General features: G+C 46.3%; 1 protein-coding gene across 2 annotated transcripts in view; it reads left to right on the top strand.

Annotated features, from left to right (window-relative positions):
• The window catches only part of TOP3B (DNA topoisomerase III beta), an 83,611-nt gene that overhangs the window by 49,942 nt on the left and 10,110 nt on the right, over nt 1-23,559 (top strand). For both annotated transcript variants that reach the window (XM_069756637.1, XM_069756645.1), the window contains 3 exons: nt 11,677-11,850; nt 15,670-15,798; nt 16,009-16,158. In XM_069756637.1, coding sequence (XP_069612738.1) covers nt 11,677-11,850; nt 15,670-15,798; nt 16,009-16,158 — 453 coding nt within the window. The remainder of the gene's footprint in view (nt 1-11,676; nt 11,851-15,669; nt 15,799-16,008; nt 16,159-23,559) is intronic.

Here is a 23,559-nt window from a genome sequence, read left to right as displayed (position 1 = left end):
TGCCTCCTGGGACTTGTAATTCCGTCCGCACAAGCTCCTCCTATCGGTAGCTCCTGACACACATGCACTGCTGGACATTCATCATTGATGGCCCCGGGATGAGGAATCTGCTGCTGAACTCCGTCATGGCCGTGTGTCCTCCGGGTCAGGGCATCGGGAAGGCGGGAACGTTACCGTGGCCTCTCCTGAGGTACGTGGAGTGTGTACCGTGCAGTGCAGCATTGTCACGCGTAGCCCCCATCACCCCACACATTGCACCGATTGTGCAGGCCTCTGCAGCCGTCACATCGTCTCCTGTCACACCCGGTCTGGGGCAGAATTACCCATGTCACTACCGCCCCCCCCCCCCCTGCAGTCTGTGCCCATCTATGCCGGGCCTCTGCACCTCCCCCCGCAGTCTGTGTGGCCCCCCCGCAGTCCGTGCCCATCTATGCCGGGCCTCTGCACCCCCCCCCGCAGTCTGTGCCCGACCTCTGTGCACCCATTGCAGTCTGTGCCCGACTTCTGCGTCCCCCTGCGGTCTGTGCCCGGCCTCTGCGGCCCCCCCTCCATGGTCTGTGCCCCAGGCCCCGTGCACTCTGTGGCACTGCCGCGGTCTGCCCCCAGCTTCCTTTCCCCTCGCTGAGACTTTTCTCCCACTGCACCAGATCCCTAGCTTACAGCTGGAGGCGTGATGATTGGCGGGCCCGTGTGGGAGTGGAGCCCTCCAACGCCAATTTCACCGGATGTGCGTCCTCGGACACGCCGCCGGCCAGTCAATGGGCTGCAGATGACTTTGGCTTGCTGGTGACGTGGCATCATGTGTTGGCGCACACTGAAGTCAGCTCACAGACCACATACACGTGTATGTTCTGCAGTATAACTACGGGGGATGGATGGAAGAGTGACTGATCGTTATACGCTGCCACAGCAGCAGGGGCGCCGCTATCATGGGGCAAGTTGAGCCCTATAATTCAGGCGGCAGTCGTCACTGAAAGACAGGGGGCGGCAGAGCGGTGGTCAGAACACCTGGTGCCAACTCTCCATAATCCCTGACATTTGCTGAGTGTTACTAGTGCGGTCCGCGCCCCTGCTCACAACCTAAGCGTTAGGTTAGGCTACTTTCACACTTGCGTCGGTATCGGTCCGTCGCTATGCGTCGGGCCAACGCACGTTGTGAAATTTGTGCACGACATGGGCAGCGGATGCAGTTTTTCTGCTGCCCATTCTGAAGTCCAGGGAAGAGGGGGCGGCGTTTCGGCCGCACATGCGTGGTAGAAAATGGCAGACGCGACTGACAAAAAAAAGTTACATTGAACTTTTTTTGTGACGACAGTCCGCCAAAACACGACTGACGTGTGGCTATCCGTCGCTAATTCAAGTCTATGGCAAAAAAAAGGCATCCTGCGGGCACATTTGCTGGATTCGTTTTTTCCCCAAATGACGGATTGCAAAAAATGCAAGTGTGAAAGTAGCCTAAAGGTACCTTCACACTGAGCAACTTTAGAACGAGAACGACAGCGATCCGTGACGTTGCAGTGTTCTGGATAGCGATCTCGTTGTGTTTGACACGCAGCAGCGATCAGGATCCCGCTGTGCCATCGCTGGTCGGAGCTAGAAGGCCAGAACTTTATTTGGTCGTCAGGTAGGCGTGTATTGTCATGTTTGACAGCAAAAGCAACGATGCCAGCAATGTTTTTTCATGGAGCGAACAACCAGCGAGAACGATAAGTGAGTCGCCGTTACGTCACTGGATCGCTCCTGCATCGTTCTGGAGCGCCTGTGTTTGACGTCTCTACAGCGACCTAAACAGTGACGCTGCAGCAATCGGCTCGTTGTCTATATCACTGCAGCGTCGCTTAATGTGACGGTACCTTTAGTCACAACCCACGGTGTGCAATATCAGCCGGTCATCCCTGCACCCGCAGAGCAGCACACCACATATTGGCTGCTCTGTGCAAACAGGACCTGTGATGAGGTCACAGTAGGGGAGGAGTCAGGGGTCTCCTGTTGTGAATTCTGTGGCTGAATTCACTCCTGTGGTCACAAGTGGTACTGCAGCTTCTGAGCTTCCTCCCTTAGGTGTTCTGGTGAGCTCGTTAACTGCTTCATTACTTAACTCCGCCTGATGCTGCTATCCTTGCTCCTTGTCAATGTTTCAGTGTTGGATCTGAGCTTCTCCTGATTGTTCCTGTGACCTGCTGCTCTGTATAGCTAAGTGCTTTTTGCTTTTTTGTTGCTTTTTTTCTGTCCAGCTTGTCTTTTGTTTTGCTGGAAGCTCTGAGACGCAAAGGGTGTACCGCCGTGCCGTTAGTTCGGCACGGTGGTTTTTTTTTGCCCCCTTTGCGTGGTTTTGCTTTAGGGTTTTTTGTAGACTGCAAAGTTCGCTTTACTGTCCTCGCTCTGTCCTAGAATATCGGGCCCCACTTTGCTGAATCTATTTCATCCCTACGTTTTGTCTTTTCATCTTACTCACAGTCATTATATGTGGGGGGCTGCCTTTCCCTTTGGGGAATTTCTCTGGGGCAAGTCAGGCCTATTTTTCTATCTTCAGGCTAGCTAGTTTCTTAGGCTGTGCCGAGTTGCCTAGGTAGTTGTTAGGCGCAATCCACAGCCGCTTTTAGTTGTGTTTAGGATAGGATCAGGTGTGCAGTCTACAGAGTTTCCACGTCTCAGAGCTCGTTCTTGTATTTTTGGGTATTTGTCAGATCACTGTGTGTGCTCTGATCGCTAAGCACACTGTGTTTCTGGATTGCCTTCATAACACCTGTCATTAGCAAACATAACAGTACAAGGAGCCATACTAATGATTCTCAATAGAGGGAAAGAAAAAGTTCTGACATCATTTTTTTTTTTTTCTGCTCTGTGTTCACTTTTTTTTTTTTTTCCCCTAGACATTTGGGTGATTCTGGACACAGGTGTGGACATGGATATTCAGGGTCTGTGTTCTTCAATGGATAATCTCGTTATAAATGTACAAAAGATTCAAGATACTATTGATCAGAAATCTATGTTAGAACCAAGAATTCATATTCCTGATTTGTTTTTTGGAGATAGAACTAAGTTTCTAAGTTTCAAAAATAATTGTAAGCTATTTCTGGCCTTGAAACCTCATTCTTCTGGTAATCCTATTCAACAGGTTTTGATTATTATTTCTTTTTTGCGCGGCGACCCTCAAGACTGGGCATTTTCTCTTGCGCCAGGAGACCCTGCATTGAGTAGTGTCGATGCGTTTTTCCTGGCGCTCGGATTGCTGTACGATGAGCCTAATTCAGTGGATCAGGCTGAGAAAAATTTGCTGGCTTTGTGCCAGGGTCAGGATGATATAGAAGTATATTGTCAGAAATTTAGGAAATGGTCAGTACTCACTCAGTGGAATGAATCTGCGCTGGCAGCTTTGTTCAGAAAGGGTCTCTCTGAGGCTCTTAAGGATGTCATGGTGGGATTTCCTATGCCTGCTGGTTTGAATGAGTCTTTGTCTTTGGCCATTCAGATCGGTCGACGCTTGCGCGAGCGTAAATCTGTGCACCATTTGGCGGTACTGCCTGAGGTTAAACCTGAGCCTATGCAGTGCGATAGGACTATGACTAGAGTTGAACGGCAGGAATACAGACGTCTGAATGGTCTGTGTTTCTACTGTGGTGATTCCACTCATGCTATTTCTGATTGTCCTAAGCGCACTAAGCGGTCCGCTAGGTCTGCCGTCATTGGTACTGTACAGTCCAAATTCCTTCTGTCCATTACCTTGATATGCTCTTTGTCGTCGTTTTCTGTCATGGCGTTTGTGGATTCGGGCGCTGCCCTGAATCTGATGGATTTGGATTATGCTAAACGTTGTGGGTTTTTCTTGGAGCCTTTGCGGTGTCCTATTCCATTGAGAGGAATTGATGCTACACCTTTGGCCAAGAATAAACCTTAATACTGGGCCCAGCTGACCATGTGCATGGCTCCTGCACATCAGGAAGTTATTCGCTTTCTGGTGTTGCATAATCTGCATGATGTGGTCGTGTTGGGGTTGCCATGGCTACAAACCCATAATCCAGTATTGGATTGGAATTCCATGTCGGTATCCAGCTGGGGTTGTCAGGGGGTACATGGTGATGTTCCATTTTTGTCGATTTCGTCATCCACCCCTTCTGAGGTCCCAGAGTTCTTGTCTGATTATCAGGATGTATTTGAAGAGCCCAAGTCCGATGCTCTACCTCCGCATAGGGATTGTGATTGTGCTATCAATTTGATTCCTGGTAGTAAATTCCCTAAAGGTCGATTATTTAATTTATCCGTGCCCGAACACGCCGCTATGCGCAGTTATGTGAAGGAATCCCTGGAGAAGGGACATATTCGCCCATCGTCATCACCACTGGGAGCAGGGTTCTTCTTTGTAGCCAAGAAGGATGGTTCGCTGAGACCGTGTATTGATTACCGCCTTCTTAATAAGATCACTGTTAAATTTCAGTATCCCTTGCCATTGTTATCTGACTTGTTTGCTCGGATTAAGGGGGCTAGTTGGTTCACTAAGATAGATCTTCGTGGTGCGTATAATCTGGTGAGAATCAGGCAAGGAGATGAATGGAAAACTGCATTCAATACGCCCGAGGGTCATTTTGAGTATCTAGTGATGCCGTTCGGACTTGCCAATGCTCCATCTGTGTTTCAGTCTTTTATGCATGACATCTTCCGTGAGTATCTGGATAAATTCCTGATTGTTTACTTGGATGACATTTTGATCTTCTCAGATGATTGGGAGTCTCATGTGAAGCAGGTCAGAATGGTTTTTCAGGTCCTGCGTGCTAACTCGTTGTTTGTGAAGGGATCAAAGTGTCTCTTCGGTGTGCAGAAAGTTTCATTTTTGGGGTTCATCTTTACCCCTTCTACTATCGAGATGGATCCAGTTAAGGTCCAAGCCATCCAGGATTGGATTCAGCCGACATCTCTGAAAAGTCTGCAAAAGTTCCTGGGCTTTGCTAATTTTTATCGTCGCTTCATCTGTAATTTTTCTAGCATTGCCAAACCATTGACCGATTTGACCAAGAAGGGTGCTGATTTGGTTAATTGGTCTTCTGCTGCTGTGGAAGCTTTTCAGGAGTTGAAGCGTCGTTTTTGTTCTGCCCCTGTGTTGTGTCAGCCAGATGTTTCTCTTCCGTTCCAGGTCGAGGTTGATGCTTCTGAGATTGGAGCAGGGGAGGTTTTGTCACAGAGAGGTTCTGATTGCTCAGTGATGAAACCATGTGCTTTCTTTTCCAGGAAGTTTTCGCCCGCTGAGCGTAATTATGATGTGGGCAATCGAGAGTTGCTGGCCATGAAGTGGGCATTCGAGGAGTGGCGTCATTGGCTTGAAGGAGCTAAGCATCGCGTGGTGGTATTGACTGATCATAAGAACTTGACTTATCTCGAGTCTGCCAAGCGCTTGAATCCTAGACAGGCCCGTTGGTCGTTATTTTTTGCCCGCTTCGACTTTGTGATTTCGTACCTTCCGGGCTCTAAAAATGTGAAGGCGGATGCTCTGTCTAGGAGTTTTGTGCCCGACTCTCCGGGTTTATCTGAGCCAGCGGGTATCCTCAAGGAAGGAGTCATTGTGTCTGCCATCTCCCCTGATTTGCGGCGGGTGCTGCAAAAATTTCAGGCGAATAAACCTGATCGTTGTCCAGCAGAGAAACTGTTCGTCCCTGATAGGTGGACTAATAAACTTATCTCTGAACTTCATTGTTCGGTGTTGGCTGGTCATCCTGGAATCTTTGGTACCAGAGAGTTAGTGGCTAGATCCTTCTGGTGGCCATCTCTGTCACGGGATGTACGTACTTTTGTGCAGTCCTGTGGGATTTGTGCTAGGGCTAAGCCCTGCTGTTCTCGTGCCAGTGGGTTGCTTTTGCCCTTGCCGGTCCCAAAGAGGCCTTGGACACATATTTCGATGGATTTCATTTCTGACCTTCCCGTTTCTCAAAAGATGTCAGTCATTTGGGTGGTCTGTGATCGCTTTTCTAAAATGGTCCATCTGGTGCCCTTGGCTAAATTGCCTTCCTCCTCTGATTTGGTACCTTTGTTCTTTCAGCATGTGGTTCGGTTGCATGGCATTCCTGAGAATATTGTTTCTGACAGAGGTTCCCAGTTTGTTTCAAGGTTTTGGCGAGCCTTTTGTGGTAGGATGGGCATTGACCTATCCTTTTCCTCGGCTTTCCATCCTCAGACTAATGGCCAGACCGAACGAACCAATCAGACCTTGGAAACATATCTGAGATGTTTTGTTTCTGCAGACCAGGATGATTGGGTGTCCTTTTTGCCGTTGGCTGAGTTCGCCCTTAATAATCGGGCCAGCTCGGCTACCTTGGTTTCTCCATTTTTTTGCAATTCTGGGTTCCATCCTCGTTTCTCTTCAGGACAGGTTGAGTCTTCGGACTGTCCTGGTGTGGATTCTGTGGTGGATAGGTTGCAGCAGATCTGGACTCAGGTAGTGGACAATTTGATCTTGTCCCAGGAGAAAGCTCAACTTTTCGCTAATCGCAGACGCCGTGTGGGTCCCCGACTTCGTGTTGGGGATCTGGTTTGGTTATCTTCTCGTCATATTCCTATGAAGGTTTCCTCTCCTAAATTTAAACCTCGTTTTATTGGTCCGTATAGGATTTCTGAGGTTCTCAATCCTGTGTCTTTTCGTTTGACCCTCCCAGACTCCTTTTCCATACATAATGTATTCCATAGGTCGTTGTTGCGGAGATACGTGGCACCTATGGTTCCATCTGTTGAGCCTCCTGCCCCGGTTTTGGTGGAGGGGGAATTGGAGTATATTGTGGAGAAGATTTTGGATTCTCGTGTTTCTAGACGGAAACTCCAGTATCTGGTTAAATGGAAGGGTTATGCTCAGGAAGATAATTCCTGGGTTTTTGCCTCTGATGTTCATGCTTCCGATCTTGTTCGTGCCTTTCATGCGGCTCATCCTGGTCGGCCTGGGGGCTCTGGTGAGGGTTCGGTGACCCCTCCTCAAGGGGGGGGGGTACTGTTGTGAATTCTGTGGCTGAATTCACTCCTGTGGTCACAAGTGGTACTGCAGCTTCTGAGCTTCCTCCCTCAGGTGTTCTGGTGAGCTCGTTAACTGCTTCATTACTTAACTCCACCTGATGCTGCTATCCTTGCTCCTTGTCAATGTTTCAGTGTTGGATCTGAGCTTCTCCTGATTGTTCCTGTGACCTGCTGCTCTGTATAGCTAAGTGCTTTTTGCTTTTTTGTTGCTTTTTTTCTGTCCAGCTTGTCTTTTGTTTTGCTGGAAGCTCTGAGACGCAAAGGGTGTACCGCCGTGCCGTTAGTTCGGCACGGTGGGGTTTTTTTGCCCCCTTTGCGTGGTTTTGCTTTAGGGTTTTTTGTAGACTGCAAAGTTCGCTTTACTGTCCTCGCTCTGTCCTAGAATATCGGGCCCCACTTTGCTGAATCTATTTCATCCCTACGTTTTGTCTTTTCATCTTACTCACAGTCATTATATGTGGGGGGCTGCCTTTTCCTTTGGGGAATTTCTCTGGGGCAAGTCAGGCCTATTTTTCTATCTTAAGGCTAGCTAGTTTCTTAGGCTGTGCCGAGTTGCCTAGGTAGTTGTTAGGCGCAATCCACAGCCGCTTTTAGTTGTGTTTAGGATAGGATCAGGTGTGCAGTCTACAGAGTTTCCACGTCTCAGAGCTCGTTCTTGTATTTTTGGGTATTTGTCAGATCACTGTGTGCGCTCTGATCGCTAAGCACACTGTGTTTCTGGATTGCCTTCATAACACCTGTCATTAGCAAACATAACAGTCTCCATTGATTGCAGGACTCTGCTGTGCTGGTTGCCATGGTAAGCTGCCTTATGTGTGGGGTCAGGAGGGGTTTACAGTGTGGATGTAGCAGAGAGGTGTGTGTACGGAGCGGAGCTGAATGTGTATGAGGTGTATGGAGTGTAGCCGTGTGTATGGAGTGTAGCCGTGTGTATGACGTGTATGGAGTGTAGCCGTGTGTACGAGGTGTATGGAGTGTAGCCGTGTGTGTATGAGGTGTATGGAGCTGAGCCGTGTGTGTATGAGGTGTATGGAGCTGAGCTGAATGTGTATGAGGTGTACGGAGCTGAGCTGCACATGTATGAGGTGTACGGAGCGGAGCTGGGTGTGTATGAGGTGTACGGAGCGGAGCCGGGTGTGTATGAGGTGTATTGAGCGGAGCCGCGTGAGTACGGAGTGGAGCCGTGTGTGCAAGGTGTACGGAGCGCAGCCGCGTGTGTAGGAGTAACTGTGTGGCCATTATACAGTATGGAGCACTGTGTGGCCATTATACAGTATGGAGCATCATGTGCGGCTCATTATTCTGTATGGAGCAATATATGGGGCTCATTCTACTGTATGGAGCAATATATGGGGCTCATTATTCTGTATGGAGCACTGTGGTGCCCAGAATACTGTATAGAGGACTATACTGTCTGATTTATGACCTATTGTAGAATGTACAATAGTTATCACTCATGTAATGTATGGGGGGGGGGGGCTGTATATGAGATGGGAGCCCTATAGGAGGGCTTTACTGTATATGTGTTTGGGGGGGGGCGCTGTTTTGAAGTTCGCCTCAGGCAGCAGTGTGGCTAGGTTCACCCCTGGCTGGCCAGTAAAGGTCTTAAAGAATAAGAAATAATGACATGGCCCCCTTGTTCACCTGATCTGAACCCCATAGAGAATCTGTGGTCCCTCATAAAATGTGAGATCTACAGGGAGGGAAAACAGTACACCTCTCGGAATAGTGACTGGGAGGCTGTGGTGGCTGCTGCACGCAATGTTGATCTTAAACAGATCAAGCAACTGACAGAATCTATGGATGGCATATTCACCTGTCCCACGTTCCACCGTCGGCGCCGCTCCATCTTCTGCGTCCTCTGCAGTGACGCTCAGGTCAAAGGGCACGATGATGCGATTAGTGTGCGTGCCGCCCTCTGCCTGAACAGTCAGTGCACAGGACGCGGAAGACACAGCGGCGCCGACGGTGGAACGGGAAAGGTGAGTATAGTATGTGCCGGGGGCCTGAGCGACGAGAGTTGAGTATGTGATTTTTATTTTTATCGCAGCAACAGCATATGGGGCAAATATCTCTATGGAGCATCTTATGGGGCCATGTGCAGCGTTATATGGGGCAAATATTTCTATGGAGCATCTTAAGGGGCCAAATGCAGCATTATATGGGGGCAAATATCTGTATGGAGCATCTTATGGGGCGATAATCAGCATTTGTGCAGCATTGTATGGAGCAAATGTCTGTATGGAGCATCTTATCTACTATATAATTGTCTAAGGGTCACTTCCGTCTTTCTGTCTGTCTGTCCTTCTGTCTGTCACGGATATTCATTGGTCGCGGCCTCTGTCTGTTATGGAATCCAAGTCACTGATTGGTCTCGCCAGCTGCCTGTCATGGCTGCCGCTACCAATCAGCGACGGCCACAGTCCGATTAGTCACTCCCCTGCAGTCGGCGCCCGCTCTATACTCCCCGCAGTCACCGCTCACACAGGGTTAATGCCAGCGGTAACGGACCGCGTTATGCCGCGGGTAACTCACTTCGTTTCCGCCGCTATTAACCCTGTGTGACTAAGTTTTTACTATTGATGCTGCCTATGCAGCGTCAATAGTAAAAAGATCTAATGTTAAAAATAATTTAAAAAAATAAAAAATCATCATATACTCACCCTCCGGCGCCTTTCCCGCTCCTCCGGTGCTAAAGATGGTATGCGACAAGGACCTTCCATGATGTCATGGAGGATGAGGAGGAGGGGACACAGACAGGGCTGCAAGATTCTTTCTGCCCCGGTGTCTGACCTCTGCTGTGCTGTTAGACGGCCCCTCACTCTCAACTTCTAACCGGACTCTGCGGGGGAGAGGGCGAGAGATGTTCGTGGACTACAGAGGCTGCACAGCATTATTCACTGTAAGTAATGCTGTACATCCTTTGTGCACTTCATAAAGGGCTGCAGACACAAGGGAACCCCTTTGTGGGCGGGGGCCCTAGGCATCTGCCTTGTTTGCCTGCCACAAACGCTGGCCCTGCCACCACATGTAGGGTATTTGCACACTCAGGAGAAATTGCAAAACAAGTTGTACCGTCCATTTTCCCTCGTTACCCTTGTGAAAATGTAAAATTTGTGGCTAAAGTTACATTTTTGTGGGAAAAAAAGTAAAATTTACATTTCTTTCCATTTATATTGCTTTACTTCCTGTGAAGCATCTGAAGGGTTTCTTTACTGAATACTAATAAAAAGGGCAATAGTCCTAAAAAAGACAAACACTACAAATAATTAGAAAGAATTCTATCACATCTCTATCAGGGACCTAGTCTCAGCTCCTGCCTAACAACGGAGGTTGGCACCCTATGATATATGACAGTGGAGCCCCCGCTCCTCGGTGGCTGTCCCTGAAATCCCTAGAATGCCCTAACACATAGAATAATGAGAATAATGATAAATGCTAAAGGGCTGACCATTAATTAAAGATAAAAACATAGGTCATGTAAACAAATAGACAAGACCAACGTATTCCAATAGCACCCAATAGATGTCAGCAGATAAATGGTGACAAATAAATAACATTAGTCATCAGAATAACAAAATGTGTCCAAATTAGACTGCAGAGCCATAACAATGTATCAGTAATTCATAGATGTAGACATGCTCTAGGCAATTAAACAAATGTCCCAATTAGACCATGACAACCGTGGTAAAAATATGGGATAAGCGTAGCAATTAATGATAATAGATAAGTATATTGGATTAAAAAAAAGCTGTAGGATGACTACCTTATCCTAGAATATACCTAAAGATCTGGCCACTGCCTGCCTAGAAGATAACCGCATCCGTTGTTTGTTCTTTATACAAAAGCGGATAGACACATAGCGGTGGGGAGAAGAGGTGAAGATAACAAGGGACTGCGGCCATTTCATGCTGCAAGCGCTTCCACAGGTCCAAGGTGAGAGGGAAGTAACGGGGATCCAATCTACATAGCAGATCAACCCACCTGTTTGGTTCCAGGATAACTACTTGGTGCCGCCTTCTTCACCTGTTAGAATATACAAACAACATAAAACAATGCAACCCGTACCCAAATTAAAAAGAAAACTCTGCGTGCACCTTGATTAAAGGAATACACTCATGTAAAATTTATCGTTAAAACCGATCGACCCTGTGCCCGTGAACGCATGATCCATCTAGCTTCTCTCTGTAGTAAAATTCTATGAAGGTCTCCTCCCTGTGCAGTGAGATTAACCCTTTCCAGACCTGCAAAACGTATTACCGTACTCTAGGATTCTTAGCTGTACCTCCCAAACGTGGTGTATTACCTAGTGGAACCCTTACCTGATGTGATTGAGTTAATATGTTCCCAGTAAAACATCAGACCACTTTTTGTACATTTCCAGGAATATTTTAACTCAATCACATCAGGTAAGGGTTCACTTCCCTCTCTCCTTGGACCCGTGGAAGCGTTTGCAGCACGAAACGGCCATAGTCCCTCGTCTCCACCGCTTCTCCCCGCCACTATGTGTTTATCCGTTTTTGAATAAAGAACAGATGACTGGTACGGTGAGTGCTGCCTTTTCTTTTCATTAGAAAATATATTGGTCATGTTAAAAGATTTTAATTTTTGGAAGACTGTTCTAATGAAATCATCCGGTATTTTATAGTTCATATATTCTTCATTTTACTTAACATTTTTTCTCAGGATTTACGGAAATAATGCCATGGTTGGGTATCCCAAAGGAGGAAAGTTTTCAGCCATGCGAAAAAGGGGACAGTTTTAGTGTGGATGAGATAAAGCTTCTGGAAAAACAGACATGCCCTCCAGATTATCTTACCGAAGCAGAGCTCATCTCCCTGATGGAAAGACATGGGATAGGTGGGTAAGCTTTATGTGTGTATGTACAGGTCAGCAAAAATCATATGATGCAAAACATTACTCTTCAAATACATAAAGCACCATTAAATAATTCTTGCATTTATTCTGCTGATTATTAGTTAAATGATTGCTGGCAAATAGCTGCAATTACAGCTTCCCTAAGGTTCATCATTAATGGGAAAGCTTCAGTTAATCTATACTACTCCAATTATTGTATACCAAAGCAGCCCTTGGTAATTGTCATCTAGGAATCTGCGAGTGGAATAAATAACGAAATGACGGAACATTGTGATTAGCATGTTCTATAGACCTCATAATTCGGTCTTAAAACTATGTACACCTTCCCACAGAAGTTATTTTTTACTTAATGCAAAGTTAAGCCACTTTCTGAACATGCTTCATTGTAATTTTCAATCACTTTGCTGCTGTAAAGTGTCTGTAAATCCTTAAAGGGAATCTGTCACCCCAGAAATCGTATATGAGATAAGGCCAACAGCATCAGGGGCTTATCTACAGCATTCAGTAAAGGTAAGAAAAACAGGTTATATTATACTCACCCAGGGGTGGTCCTGCTGTGGTCCGGGTCCCGCGCCTCCCATCTTCATAAGATCACGTCCTCTTCTTGTCTTCTTGCCGTGGCTCCGGCGCAGGCGTACTTTGTCTGCCCTGTTGAGGGCAGAGCAAAGTACTGCAGTACGCAGGCGCTGGGAAAGGTCAGAGAGGCCCAGCGCCTGCGCACTGCGGTACTTTGCTCTGCCCTCAACAGGGCAGATAAAGTACGCTTGCGCCGCAGCAAGAAGACAAGAAGAGGACGTCATCGTATGAAGATGGGAGGCCCCAGACACGGACCGCGATGCCCATCTGACTGGACCGCATCTGGACCGCCCCTAGGGGAGTATAATCTAACCTCCTTTTCTCATCTTTCAGGATACATCGGGGGCTTACCTACAGCATTACAGAATGCTGTAGATAAGCCCCTGATGACGGTGGCCTTAGCTCATATACGATTTTTGGGGTGACAGATTCCCTTTAATCTAGCTGACTGGTTTTGCAAAAACCTCCTCATGTATCTTTCTTCTCCCATCTTCCTACTCTCTGTGTTAGGCCGGGGTCACACAAGAGAGGAATACGGACGTATGAGAGGAGCAAAAACAGCGCATTGCACTCGGACCAATGTTTCTCTATGGGGCAGCTCCTATCTGCCGTATATTTCTCGGACGTTTTTAATGGGCTGAGAAAATGCGATTGTGAGCGTATTCCTCCAAAAATACGCCAATGAAAGTCTATGGGGGCGAGAAAAATACGGATTACACACGGACCACACGTCTGCCTTGTGAGAAATACGCACCGGTGTCTTATAGAAAAGCCAGTAATTCAGTGCGGTGTACAGTAAAATCACACTGACAGGTTAGAATAGAATACATAAACTAAATGTCTACACATAGAATAGGTATATATATATTTATTTATTTAATACAGAGCTAGATAGCTTAAAAGCCGGTAAGTCATTGACTTGCGCATCTTCCAGATGACTGGGCAATATACTATGTGACTGGGCAATATACTACGTAACTGGGCAATATACTACGAGACTGCGCAATATACTATGTCACTGGGCAATATACTACGTCACTAGGCAATATACTACGTGGCTGGGCAATATATTACGTGGCTGGGCAATATACTACGTGGCTGGGCAATATACTACGTGGCTGGGCAATATACTACGTGGCTGCGCAATATACTACGTCACTGCGCAATATAATACGTAACTAGGCAATATACTACGTGGCTGCGCAATAAACTACGTGGCTGGGCAATATACTACGTAACTGGACAATATACTACGTCGCTGGGCAATATACTACGTGGCTGGGCAATATACTACGTGGCTGGGCAATATACTACGTGGCTGGGCAATATACTACGTCGCTGGGCAATATACTATGTGTCTGGGCAATATACTACGTGGCTGGGCAATATACTACGTGGCTGGGCAATATACTACGTGGCTGGGCAATATACTACGTGGCTGGGCAATATACTACGTGGCTGCGCAATATACTACGTGGCTGGGCAATATACTACGTGGCTGGGCAATATACTATGTGTCTGGGCAATATACTACGTGTCTGGGCAATATACTACGTGTCTGGGCAATATACTACGTGTCTGGGCAATATACTACGTGGCTGGGCAATATACTACGTGGCTGGGCAATATACTACGTGGCTGGGCAATATACTACGTGGCTGCGCAATATACTACGTGGCTGGGCAATATACTACGTCGCTGGGCAATATACTACGTCGCTGGGCAATATACTACGTGGCTGGGCAATATACTACGTGGCTGGGCAATATACTATGTGTCTGGGCAATATACTACGTGTCTGGGCAATATACTACGTGGCTGGGCAATATACTACGTGGCTGGGCAACATACTATGTGGTTGGGCAATATACTACGTGACTGGGCAATATACTACGTGGCTGGGCAATATACTACGTGGTTGGGCAATATACTACGTGGACATGCATATTCTAGAATACCCGACGCATTAGAATCGGACGACCATCTCTCTCTCTCTCTCTCTCTCTCTCTCTCTCTCTCTCTCTCTTTTCACGAATATTTGAGCCCATGTATCCATTATACAGTATATGTCAATTTTGCAAGTCGGCGAGCCGTACGGATGCCATACGGATGACACATGGATACTTTTTGGAGAGAAAAAATTGCATCCTCGCAATGAATGTGGATCACTGTTCAGGAACTTTTCTGCGTATCTCTGCCGTAAACAAATGGACCGTATTTTTATATGTTAGGTCTGACCCCGGCCTTAGAGATAGCAGGAGGTAGGGAGCTGGAGTTGTACACAAGTCTGCAGTAAAGAGGTGAGAAAGTATCTCAGACATGTCAGAGAAAAGAAGCCATAGAAAAGGAGAGAATAAATACAGTCCTGGGGCTCTGCAGATGCATGAAAGCAAGTGAGGACACAGATACACTAGACCTCACATCCAGCCTGTATTACTGGGAGAAAACATTGACACAAGAGAAAAATATGAAACTTGGATCAGGCTGCAAATACACATTAGTAAGAAAAGGAATGAAGAAATATTGTGTAGTTTTATTAACTAATTTTAACTACTGACATGTAAAAACATTGTTTTTATTTGAAAGGTTGTGCACAGTTTTTAACATTTAAAGAGGCTAGGAATTATACTTTTTTTCTGGCTTTTGATTCTTCTTTGTCATATATTATATTGCAAGGAAAGGATAGCACATTTTAGTGTGTTCCTTTACAAGTGCAGGCTTAACAAGCATTGCTCTGAGGTACTGTATGTAGAAGATCAAATGCCAGTAGGCATCTTAAAGACTTCCATACACATTAGATAGCTTTCGGCCAAACAATATTTCAGCCGATCATTAAGACGATAGCCATTTTACAGTCTTCCCATACACTGGAGCATTCGTTCGACCAAGCACTCCTGTGTCCTCTATGAGAAAGCTGCCAACATACATTTCTGTAGGCGGCTTATCTCCCGAAGAAAAAAGCCATTTGCATTCCAAAACCAGACATGTCCAATGAACATTTTCCCGGACAATCAGTTGCCAGGTTCGGCCGACATTAGTATAATGTGTATGGGAGCCTGTTGCATTTACAAACTAGTGATGCCCTCATCTGCTGGTAAGATTCAACAGTCAATGAGTCCTGGTGGGTAAACTCTTAACCAACAGTCCAACCAGATATTATTAGTTAACTTTGATACTTTAGCTGTAGCTTCTACAAGTAAGCATGTACTATGTTTTGCCCATTAGGTACGGATGCAAGTATCCCAGTGCACATCAATAATATCTGCCAGCGTAATTATGTCACAGTAGAGAGTGGCCGCAGACTGAAGCCCACCAGCTTGGGCATTGTCTTAGTACATGGCTATTATAAGATAGGTAAGTACAAAATACATGTCTCCAATGACCACAGTGCTGCTGGAAATATACCGGTGGTGGTTGGGAGAGGATGTTCACCGCCAGCTGTCGATATTCATTATTAATCCAGTATCTTACAGCTATATACTCTAAATGGTCCATCATGTAATCAGTATCAGCTGCAAGTAATATTTGTATTTCTGGTTTTTATTGTTTCTTTCCATCTTTTAGATCCTGAGCTGGTTTTACCCACTATTCGCAGTGCAGTTGAAAAGCAACTTAACCTGATCGCACAGGGGAAAGTAAATTTCCATCAGGTCCTGGAACACACTCTGGATATCTTCAAGAGAAAGTTTCACTATTTTGTGGATTCTATCGCAGGTGAGATTTCAGTCCCGCAGATGTGTTTTTTCATAGTAATACTTATAGTTAGGTTTTGGACATTGCTTTCTCTAGTTCTATACAGAAAGGCTTAAGAGACACATTAGATAAATATCGACCGACCATCCAATTTCTGAAAGTCTAACAGCAGATTTCAGGGGAGGTCATACGGCCGTCGATTCTCTCATATGAGGGAATTGGGCCAATTATGATAATGACACTCAGCTCAATCTCTGTCGGAGTTTGATCCGAATGTCAACTTAGTGTGATCTGATATGGAGAACTTAATTTCTCCATCTTCTCCATTCTCTGTGTCCGCGGATGTTGGACTGCACTCAGATGACATCTGAGGCAGTCCGATGTTTTACACACACTCATAGGCTTGTATGGATGGGATCACCGGATGGACCCGCAGCATGCTGCGATTGTTTTCTCATGTTGAATCGGCATGAGAAGAAAATTGCAGATCTGCACTGCACCATAGTATAACCTTGGGCCGAGTGCCATCCGATAAAACATCCGAGAGCAGTCAAACAGGCTATACGCCAGTGTGAGCGTACCCTTAGGGAGAAGATGGGAGTGTTTTGCTGACAGCTGTATGTTGTTACAACCAGCATAAGATGTGATTACTTTATTAGAGTGAATTCATATGCTGCAGATTTTGTTGCAGAAAATTGTGCAACTGTCCAATTCATTTACAACTCTATTCAAAATAATGGAAACGATATTCAGAATTGTCTAAAACAAAATTTTCAGTAATATATTTTAGATACCACTTTATCTTGAACTCTTAAGGTACCTTCACACTGAACGATATCGCTAGCGATCCGTGATGTTGCAGCGTCCTGGCTAGCGATATCGTTGAGTTTGACACGCAGCAGCGATCAGGATCCTGCTGTGACATCGTTGGTCGGCGCAGAAAGTCCAGAACTTTATTTCATCGCTGGACTCCCTGCAGACATCGCTGAATCGGCGTGTGTGACGCCGATCTAGCGATGTCTTCACTGGTAACCAGGGTAAACATCGGGTTACTAAACGCAGGGCCGCGCTTAGTAACCCGATGTTTACCCTGGTTACCAGCATAAACGTAAAAAAAAAAAACACTACATACTTACATTCCGGTGTCTGTCCCCCGGCGCTGTGCTTCTCTGCACTGTCAGCGCCGGCCGGAAAGCAGAGCACAGCAGTGACGTCACCGCTGTGCTTTCCGGCTGGCGCTCACAGTCGGTGCAGAGAAGCACAGCGCCAGGGGACAGACACCGGAATGTAAGTATGTTGTGTTTGTTTTTTTTTACGTTTACGCTGGTAACCAGGGTAAACATCGGGTTACTAAGCGCGGCCCTGCGCTTAGCAACCCGATGTTTACCCTGGTTACCAGGGGACTTCGCATAGTTGGTCGCTGGAAAGCTGTCTGTGTGACAGCTCTCCAGCGACCACACAGCGACGCTGCAGCGATCGGGATCGTTGTCTAGATTGCTGCAGCGTCGCTAAATGTGACGGTACCTTTAGGCTGCTGTCACACTAGCAGTATTTGGTCAGCCAAAACCAGGAGTGGGTGATAAATGCAGAAGTGGTGCATATGTTTCTATTCTACTTTTTCTCTAATTGTTCCACTCCTGGTTTTGGCTTACAAATACTGATGTGAAATACTGACCAAATACTGCTAGTGTGACGGCAGCCTTAGAAAAAAAACAGTAGAGAAAAAGAAATCAAAGCAAAAACAAGATTATTACAGGGTGGAAATGATTTACCATCACAGGTATGTATTTTGGACATTTTGGCTTAAAGTGTGGCACATATATCCCCACTCTTTTCCTCTTCCTCTTTTAATCTGCATTCTCACACAAGAGAAATATAGATTTACTTCACGTTTCTGTTGAATTCACTACTCTCTTTCAGGAAAAAAAATCAGCAGCTCAAAATGCAGCAAAAACAGCATGTGTATTTCCAGCCACAGGGCACCTTTACACTGTGGTTTGACGTGTGTGCATCCTGCTCGTTTTTTGACCTGCTTCCATGTGGACTTGTTACTTTACAGGGATTGTCCACTTTCAGGAAACTTTCTGCTACAAGTTGCAATTGTTATAGCAAACTAAGTTTTACTGACCCTCCCTGGGTCCATCACTGAGTCTCCGCCACTCCACTGCCCCGGCGGTCTCTGCTGTTTGTTTTCAGCGCTGCAGTTAATCACTGAGCTCAGCTTCTCTTCCTGTGTTGACGGCACTAGTTGCTGAACTCACTGATGGGCTGCAGACAAACAGACACCAGGGCAACGGTTGCGACAAAGCGCAGGACCTTGGATGGTAACTAGTACTCAGGGTTTTTTTGTTTGTTGTTTATAACTTCCACAGAAAGTTTCAGTAGTGCAGAATACAAAGCTTTTTTGGAGAACTGTTTTATATAACTTTTGAGTATTTTAGCAATTTGAATGATTTTTTTTTCCAAAACTAAATAAACGTGTTAATGAGAATTCTGCGATTAGAAAAATAACTTTCTTTATCGCTTCATTGGGGGACACAGGTAACCATGGGGTGTATGCTGCTGTCACTTTGAGGCTGACACTATGCAAAAAAAGGAAAATAGCTCCTCCTCCGCAGTATACACCCACCGACAGGCAGGAAGTACCTCAGTTTGTGCTTAGTGTCTGTAGGAGGGGAACCTGGATCTAGTGTCTGTAGGAGGGGAACCTGGATCTTCAGATCCGCTGCTAACCTTGATTCCTTTACAGGTTTTGTTGTTTTTATTAACGATTTTGTCTTCTCTTTCAGATACAACATTCAGGGAATCAGGGTGTAATCTCTCACCCTGCCTCCCCAGGAGGGCAGCTGAGCGAGCAGTGTGGTGTCGCCCACATCGCAACTCTCAGACCGCCGGCAGGACATTATCCCCTGTCACCCTTCCAGGTGCTCCAGGGTCTATACGGTGGCGGTCCTAGCCAAAACAGTCCCCCTCATCCCTCTCCTCGGAGAGGGTTGAGAGGGAGACGGTGGTCACCAGCGGTGACCCTCCCCCTTGTCTTAGGGGTTGAGGCCATCTTCTGGATGAAGGATTTCGTATCCAGCGACCCTTCCGTCAACGGGCCCCTGGATGATCCTCTCTTGTCCTGTGGAACCGGACATTGCAGGTAAAAGACCCTAAAACCGCCTGCCCGCGGAACACTGCACAGAACATGACGTCACTGAACAACAACGGCCATCTTTTCCTCAGCTAGTGCTTCGTTAACGTTCTCCGCATTAAGCGCGTATATTTCTTGCGCGCTTTTCTCCCTATCAAGGGGCCTCCTCCCCCCACCTGGTGCATTCCTCCGGCGGCACAGTCAATGGAGATCCTCTACTCCCAACAGACGCAGACTAGGACCTTCGTTTACTGGCCCTGCCACTGCTGGTGCCGAGACTGCACATAATTCCATGTCCTTTGCTATTTTAGTCACCAACTTTGGGGCCCCCACTTCCTGACACTGTCAGATGTGGCCAATTTTCATACCAGGAATTTCCGGTCCTGTCATTGTCGGTGTGGAGGCTTCGCCTAATTATATTTACCCGTTAATTTAGCCCCCGGCGTCGGGGCCTTTTCCCCGGACTCTGTGTAGCCGTGGTCGCTTTCCGCTTAGCCACGCCCTGTTACGGGACTTCCTGCTCATTAGGGCACTCCGTACGCTGAGGCCCCGTCTCCCAGCTGTAGCCTCAGCCTATTACTTATGCCCAATCTCAGGGAGGCCCATTCCGGTCCCTATAATTCGCGATGCTTGTGCCATCCGTACAAGAGCAGTGGCATTCAGATAAACCCTCTAACACCTGGGATGAGAGCACTCCCCTCCTTCTGGAGTGGGCTGTTGCCAGGTCACAGTCGTTCTCAGATCTGACCAAACTCTCACAATCCCTGTTCCAGGTCCTGGAGCGTCCTTCACGTTTGTCTTCTGCCACCAGTGCTCCGAACACCTCTCACAGTGATTTGCACGCACCTGACCGCGACCTTCACAGGGACAGATCGCATACAAAGCAAAAGAACCGGCTGGTCCCTCTACTTTATCCTGGATGCATCCCACATCCCATGCCCCTCCTCGGAGGCGGTTTTTGGGTCGGATATGGATTCCCAGTCTGAGTCCGATACAGACCAGACCTGAAAGATGCAAGATATGCTCAATAACCTCATCTTCGCAAAATACCAAGTCTCTGAACCTACGGGAGGATGAGACTCCTGCTCACGAGCACTCCGTTACTTTCAAATGGGTAAAAAATGTTTTTCCCGGAATTTTCCCTGATCAGGGAACTTGTCATGACTATGTCTAAACACTGGGAACACTCTGAAAAGCGCCTACCAGGTAGGAGGAAGCTACACATCCTCTACCCCTTTAGACCAGGCCTTCTTGATAAATGGGCAGAATCCCTAAGGTGGATCCGCCGGCTTCTCGCCTGTCTTCCTAGACAGCCTTGTCTCTACTGATTAGTGCATCCTTTCAGGATTCTACAGATAGACAGATTGAAGCCTTGGTTAAGTCAGCCTTGGAGGCAGCTGGCGTCCCTCTCTCTCTCTCTGCCCCACATTTGTGTCCGCTCCCCCTTTGATGCGGCTGGTTGTTCCGTCATGACTGCCAGCAGCATCGTTGCCATACGTCGCATTCTCTGGCCTCACTGGTTTTGCCTTCCAGGTCTCTAGATCTCTTGGATCCAAGCTGGATCAATAGTTTTGGATGCCACTGGCAGGGAAAAAAAAACAAAAACACCTCGCTTTTCCGGTCCAAACCTAATGTCCTTTTAATAGGAAAAGGTTGCTTCAACCTAGAGAGAGATAGTGACTTCCGGCTACAATATCGAACGTTCTTCTCCCCCAGGAAGATGTTTCCTTTTGTTTTTTCACCGTCAAGACATACGTCGCAGGCCCCAGCAGTTCTTCAGGCAGTCTTTACCTGCCATTCACAGAAGTAATCGTACCCGTCCCCAGGAACGTACTGTTCTCTTGGTTCTATTCTATTTTTTCTTTGTCACGAAGAAAGGCGGAACGCTCCTCGGTTTTTTGTCCTCGAGCGGTTTACCGGTCACGTTCGGTCCTGTCTCTTCAGGACGATGTAACTAAGTTCGGTAATCACTTTCATGGACTTGGGAGAATTTTGCTCACATTCTTGTTTGTGTTTAGCTTCAGAGGCCCCTATGATGTGCGATCTAGGAGGGTCCTTATCAGTTCACGGAGCTCCCCTTCATCCTAGCCTCTGCTCCCAGACTATTTACGTCATGGCAGCGGTCAGGGTCATTCTTCTATCCAAGGGATTTTTCATATTTCCCTACTTAAACAATCTTCTGATCAATGAGCCGTCCCGCTGAGACTGCAACCAGAGTCTTCAGTTTACTCTACATATCCGAGTCCATCTCAGCTAGATTATAAACAGAGAAAAGTCCTCCCTCACCTTTGCTCAGTACTTGGTGTTTCTAGGTATGGGTTCGACATGACCCAAACCCGTCTCTTCCTTCCAATGGAGAAGGTTTTTCATCCCTCTGCCAGGGGTTTCTGTACTCTAAAGCGATCAGCTTCTCTTCTCCTATGGTCCTGCATAGGAGTTCTAGGGGAAATGGATTGTCGCCTCGAAAACCGTTCATTTTGACCAGTTCCATGCCCGCCCCCTTCCCCGGGCTCTCTGGTCGTCTCCACGGACAATCCTGTGCTTCTTCCTCTCAGAGTGAGGCAGTGTTTCTTTTCTTTCAATGTTCTTTTTATTGAAAAGCATGTTTTATACAATCATTTTCAGTGAGTTAATGATAACATAAATCAAATTTAGAAAATAGAATATAATACAAGAGTATCACTTGTTTCTAATTCTTTAAGTGCCATTTGTCAGGCATATATATATATTCATACATAGTATCTTTTGGTCAAATAAAGTAAACTCTATTCTTGGCCCAAATTTGATAGAAATCTGGTGAAGAAAGAGATATCAACATGTACATTTGAGATAAAGAAAAGATAGAAAAGAAAAGGAAATGAAAGTTAGGGTCAGAAGAATAGGGATGGGGGGGGGGGAGGGGGTCCTAGATACCTGGGATGATAGTATAATGGCTTAAGGTGTTGTTTCTGCTATCCTTGAAAGGAAAGCTTGTTGTGTTCTGTAAAGGGTCCAAGGTTTCCAGACTCGGTTGAAGTTTTCTATATTATGGTTGACTCTGGCAGCCAATTCTTCGATGTGGTATAGTTGCTCTATTTTAAGATGAAGTTGGGTGGTTGTGGGTATTGTCTTGGTGTTCCAGTGCAGCGGGATCAAAGATTTCCCCGCTGCTATGATGAATTGAGCTAATTTGTCAGCTGCTTTGTCATTTGTCCAAATTGGAGTGTGCAGGAATATATTTTCGGGTTTACATGTAGTGCGCTTATTTAGTAGTTTATATATCATTGAATTAACCTCTTTCCAGAGGGGGGCTAAGGTCGGGCAGGACCACCATATGTGTAGGTAGTTGCCTTCTGCAATGCCGCATCTCCAGCAGTCAGCAGACGCCGCATGATGCCATCTTTGGATCTGTTTGGGCGTGATATACCATCTAGTGACTAGATTAAAAGAATTTTCTTGGATTCTTACACATTTTGAGTAACCGTGTGAGGTCCTATAAATGTGTTTGATTTGTGAGTCAGTGAAGGTATGACCTAAATCTTTTTCCCATCTGGTCAGGTAGGCGCGCTTCAATGTAGTGTCTATTTTGATTAAGGATTGATATATAGTTGACAGGACCTTGGTAGGAGGTCTCAGCTCCGCACATAGTCTTTCATAGGCGGTTAATGATCTATTAAGATCTGCCTGGCAGCTATATTTATTTATTATATGAGAGAGTTTTCTGTGTTGCAGGAAACTTAGGCCTGAGAGACCTGGGATTTTATGTAATTCTTCTAATGATATAAGGACACCGTCTTCCATTATGCGCTCTAATGGGATTTGTGTAGCTTGTTTTGGGAAGAAACCTAACAAGTCTGCGATTTTTGCTAAGGGAGATAAAGGTGGAGCCAATTTATGGCGATATTTTTCCCATATTTTAATTGTGGCTAAAGTGTGTATGTTTTTTATTTTTGTTGGGGTAAGGTCAGCGTTTTGTCCGAGTAGTATAGATCGCAAAGGGAGAGGCGACATTTCTTCTTCTATGTTTAGCCATTGTTTGCTTTCAGTATTTCTGATCCAATTAATTGTTCTTGAAATGTGCGCTGCATGATAATATTTTATTATGTCCGGAGCGCTCATTCCTCCCATCTCTTTTGGTAATGTTAGGGTTTTTGAATGAATCCGTGGTTTATTTTTCCGCCAGATATAACTAAAAAAAAAGGGAATGCACTTTAGAGTGAGGCAGTGTTTCATCTGGTGACACCGTCGACATCAGTTCTATAAAGGAATTTTCTCTTTCCTCTCTAGTGGCAGGTTTTCACCAACAA

This window comes from Ranitomeya imitator, chromosome 1 (genome assembly GCF_032444005.1).
Source record: "Ranitomeya imitator isolate aRanImi1 chromosome 1, aRanImi1.pri, whole genome shotgun sequence".
In the NCBI taxonomy this organism is placed as follows: domain Eukaryota; kingdom Metazoa; phylum Chordata; class Amphibia; order Anura; family Dendrobatidae; genus Ranitomeya; species Ranitomeya imitator.
The sequence above is the reverse complement of the archived record's forward strand: the minus strand, read 5'-3'. Positions and strand labels throughout refer to the sequence as shown.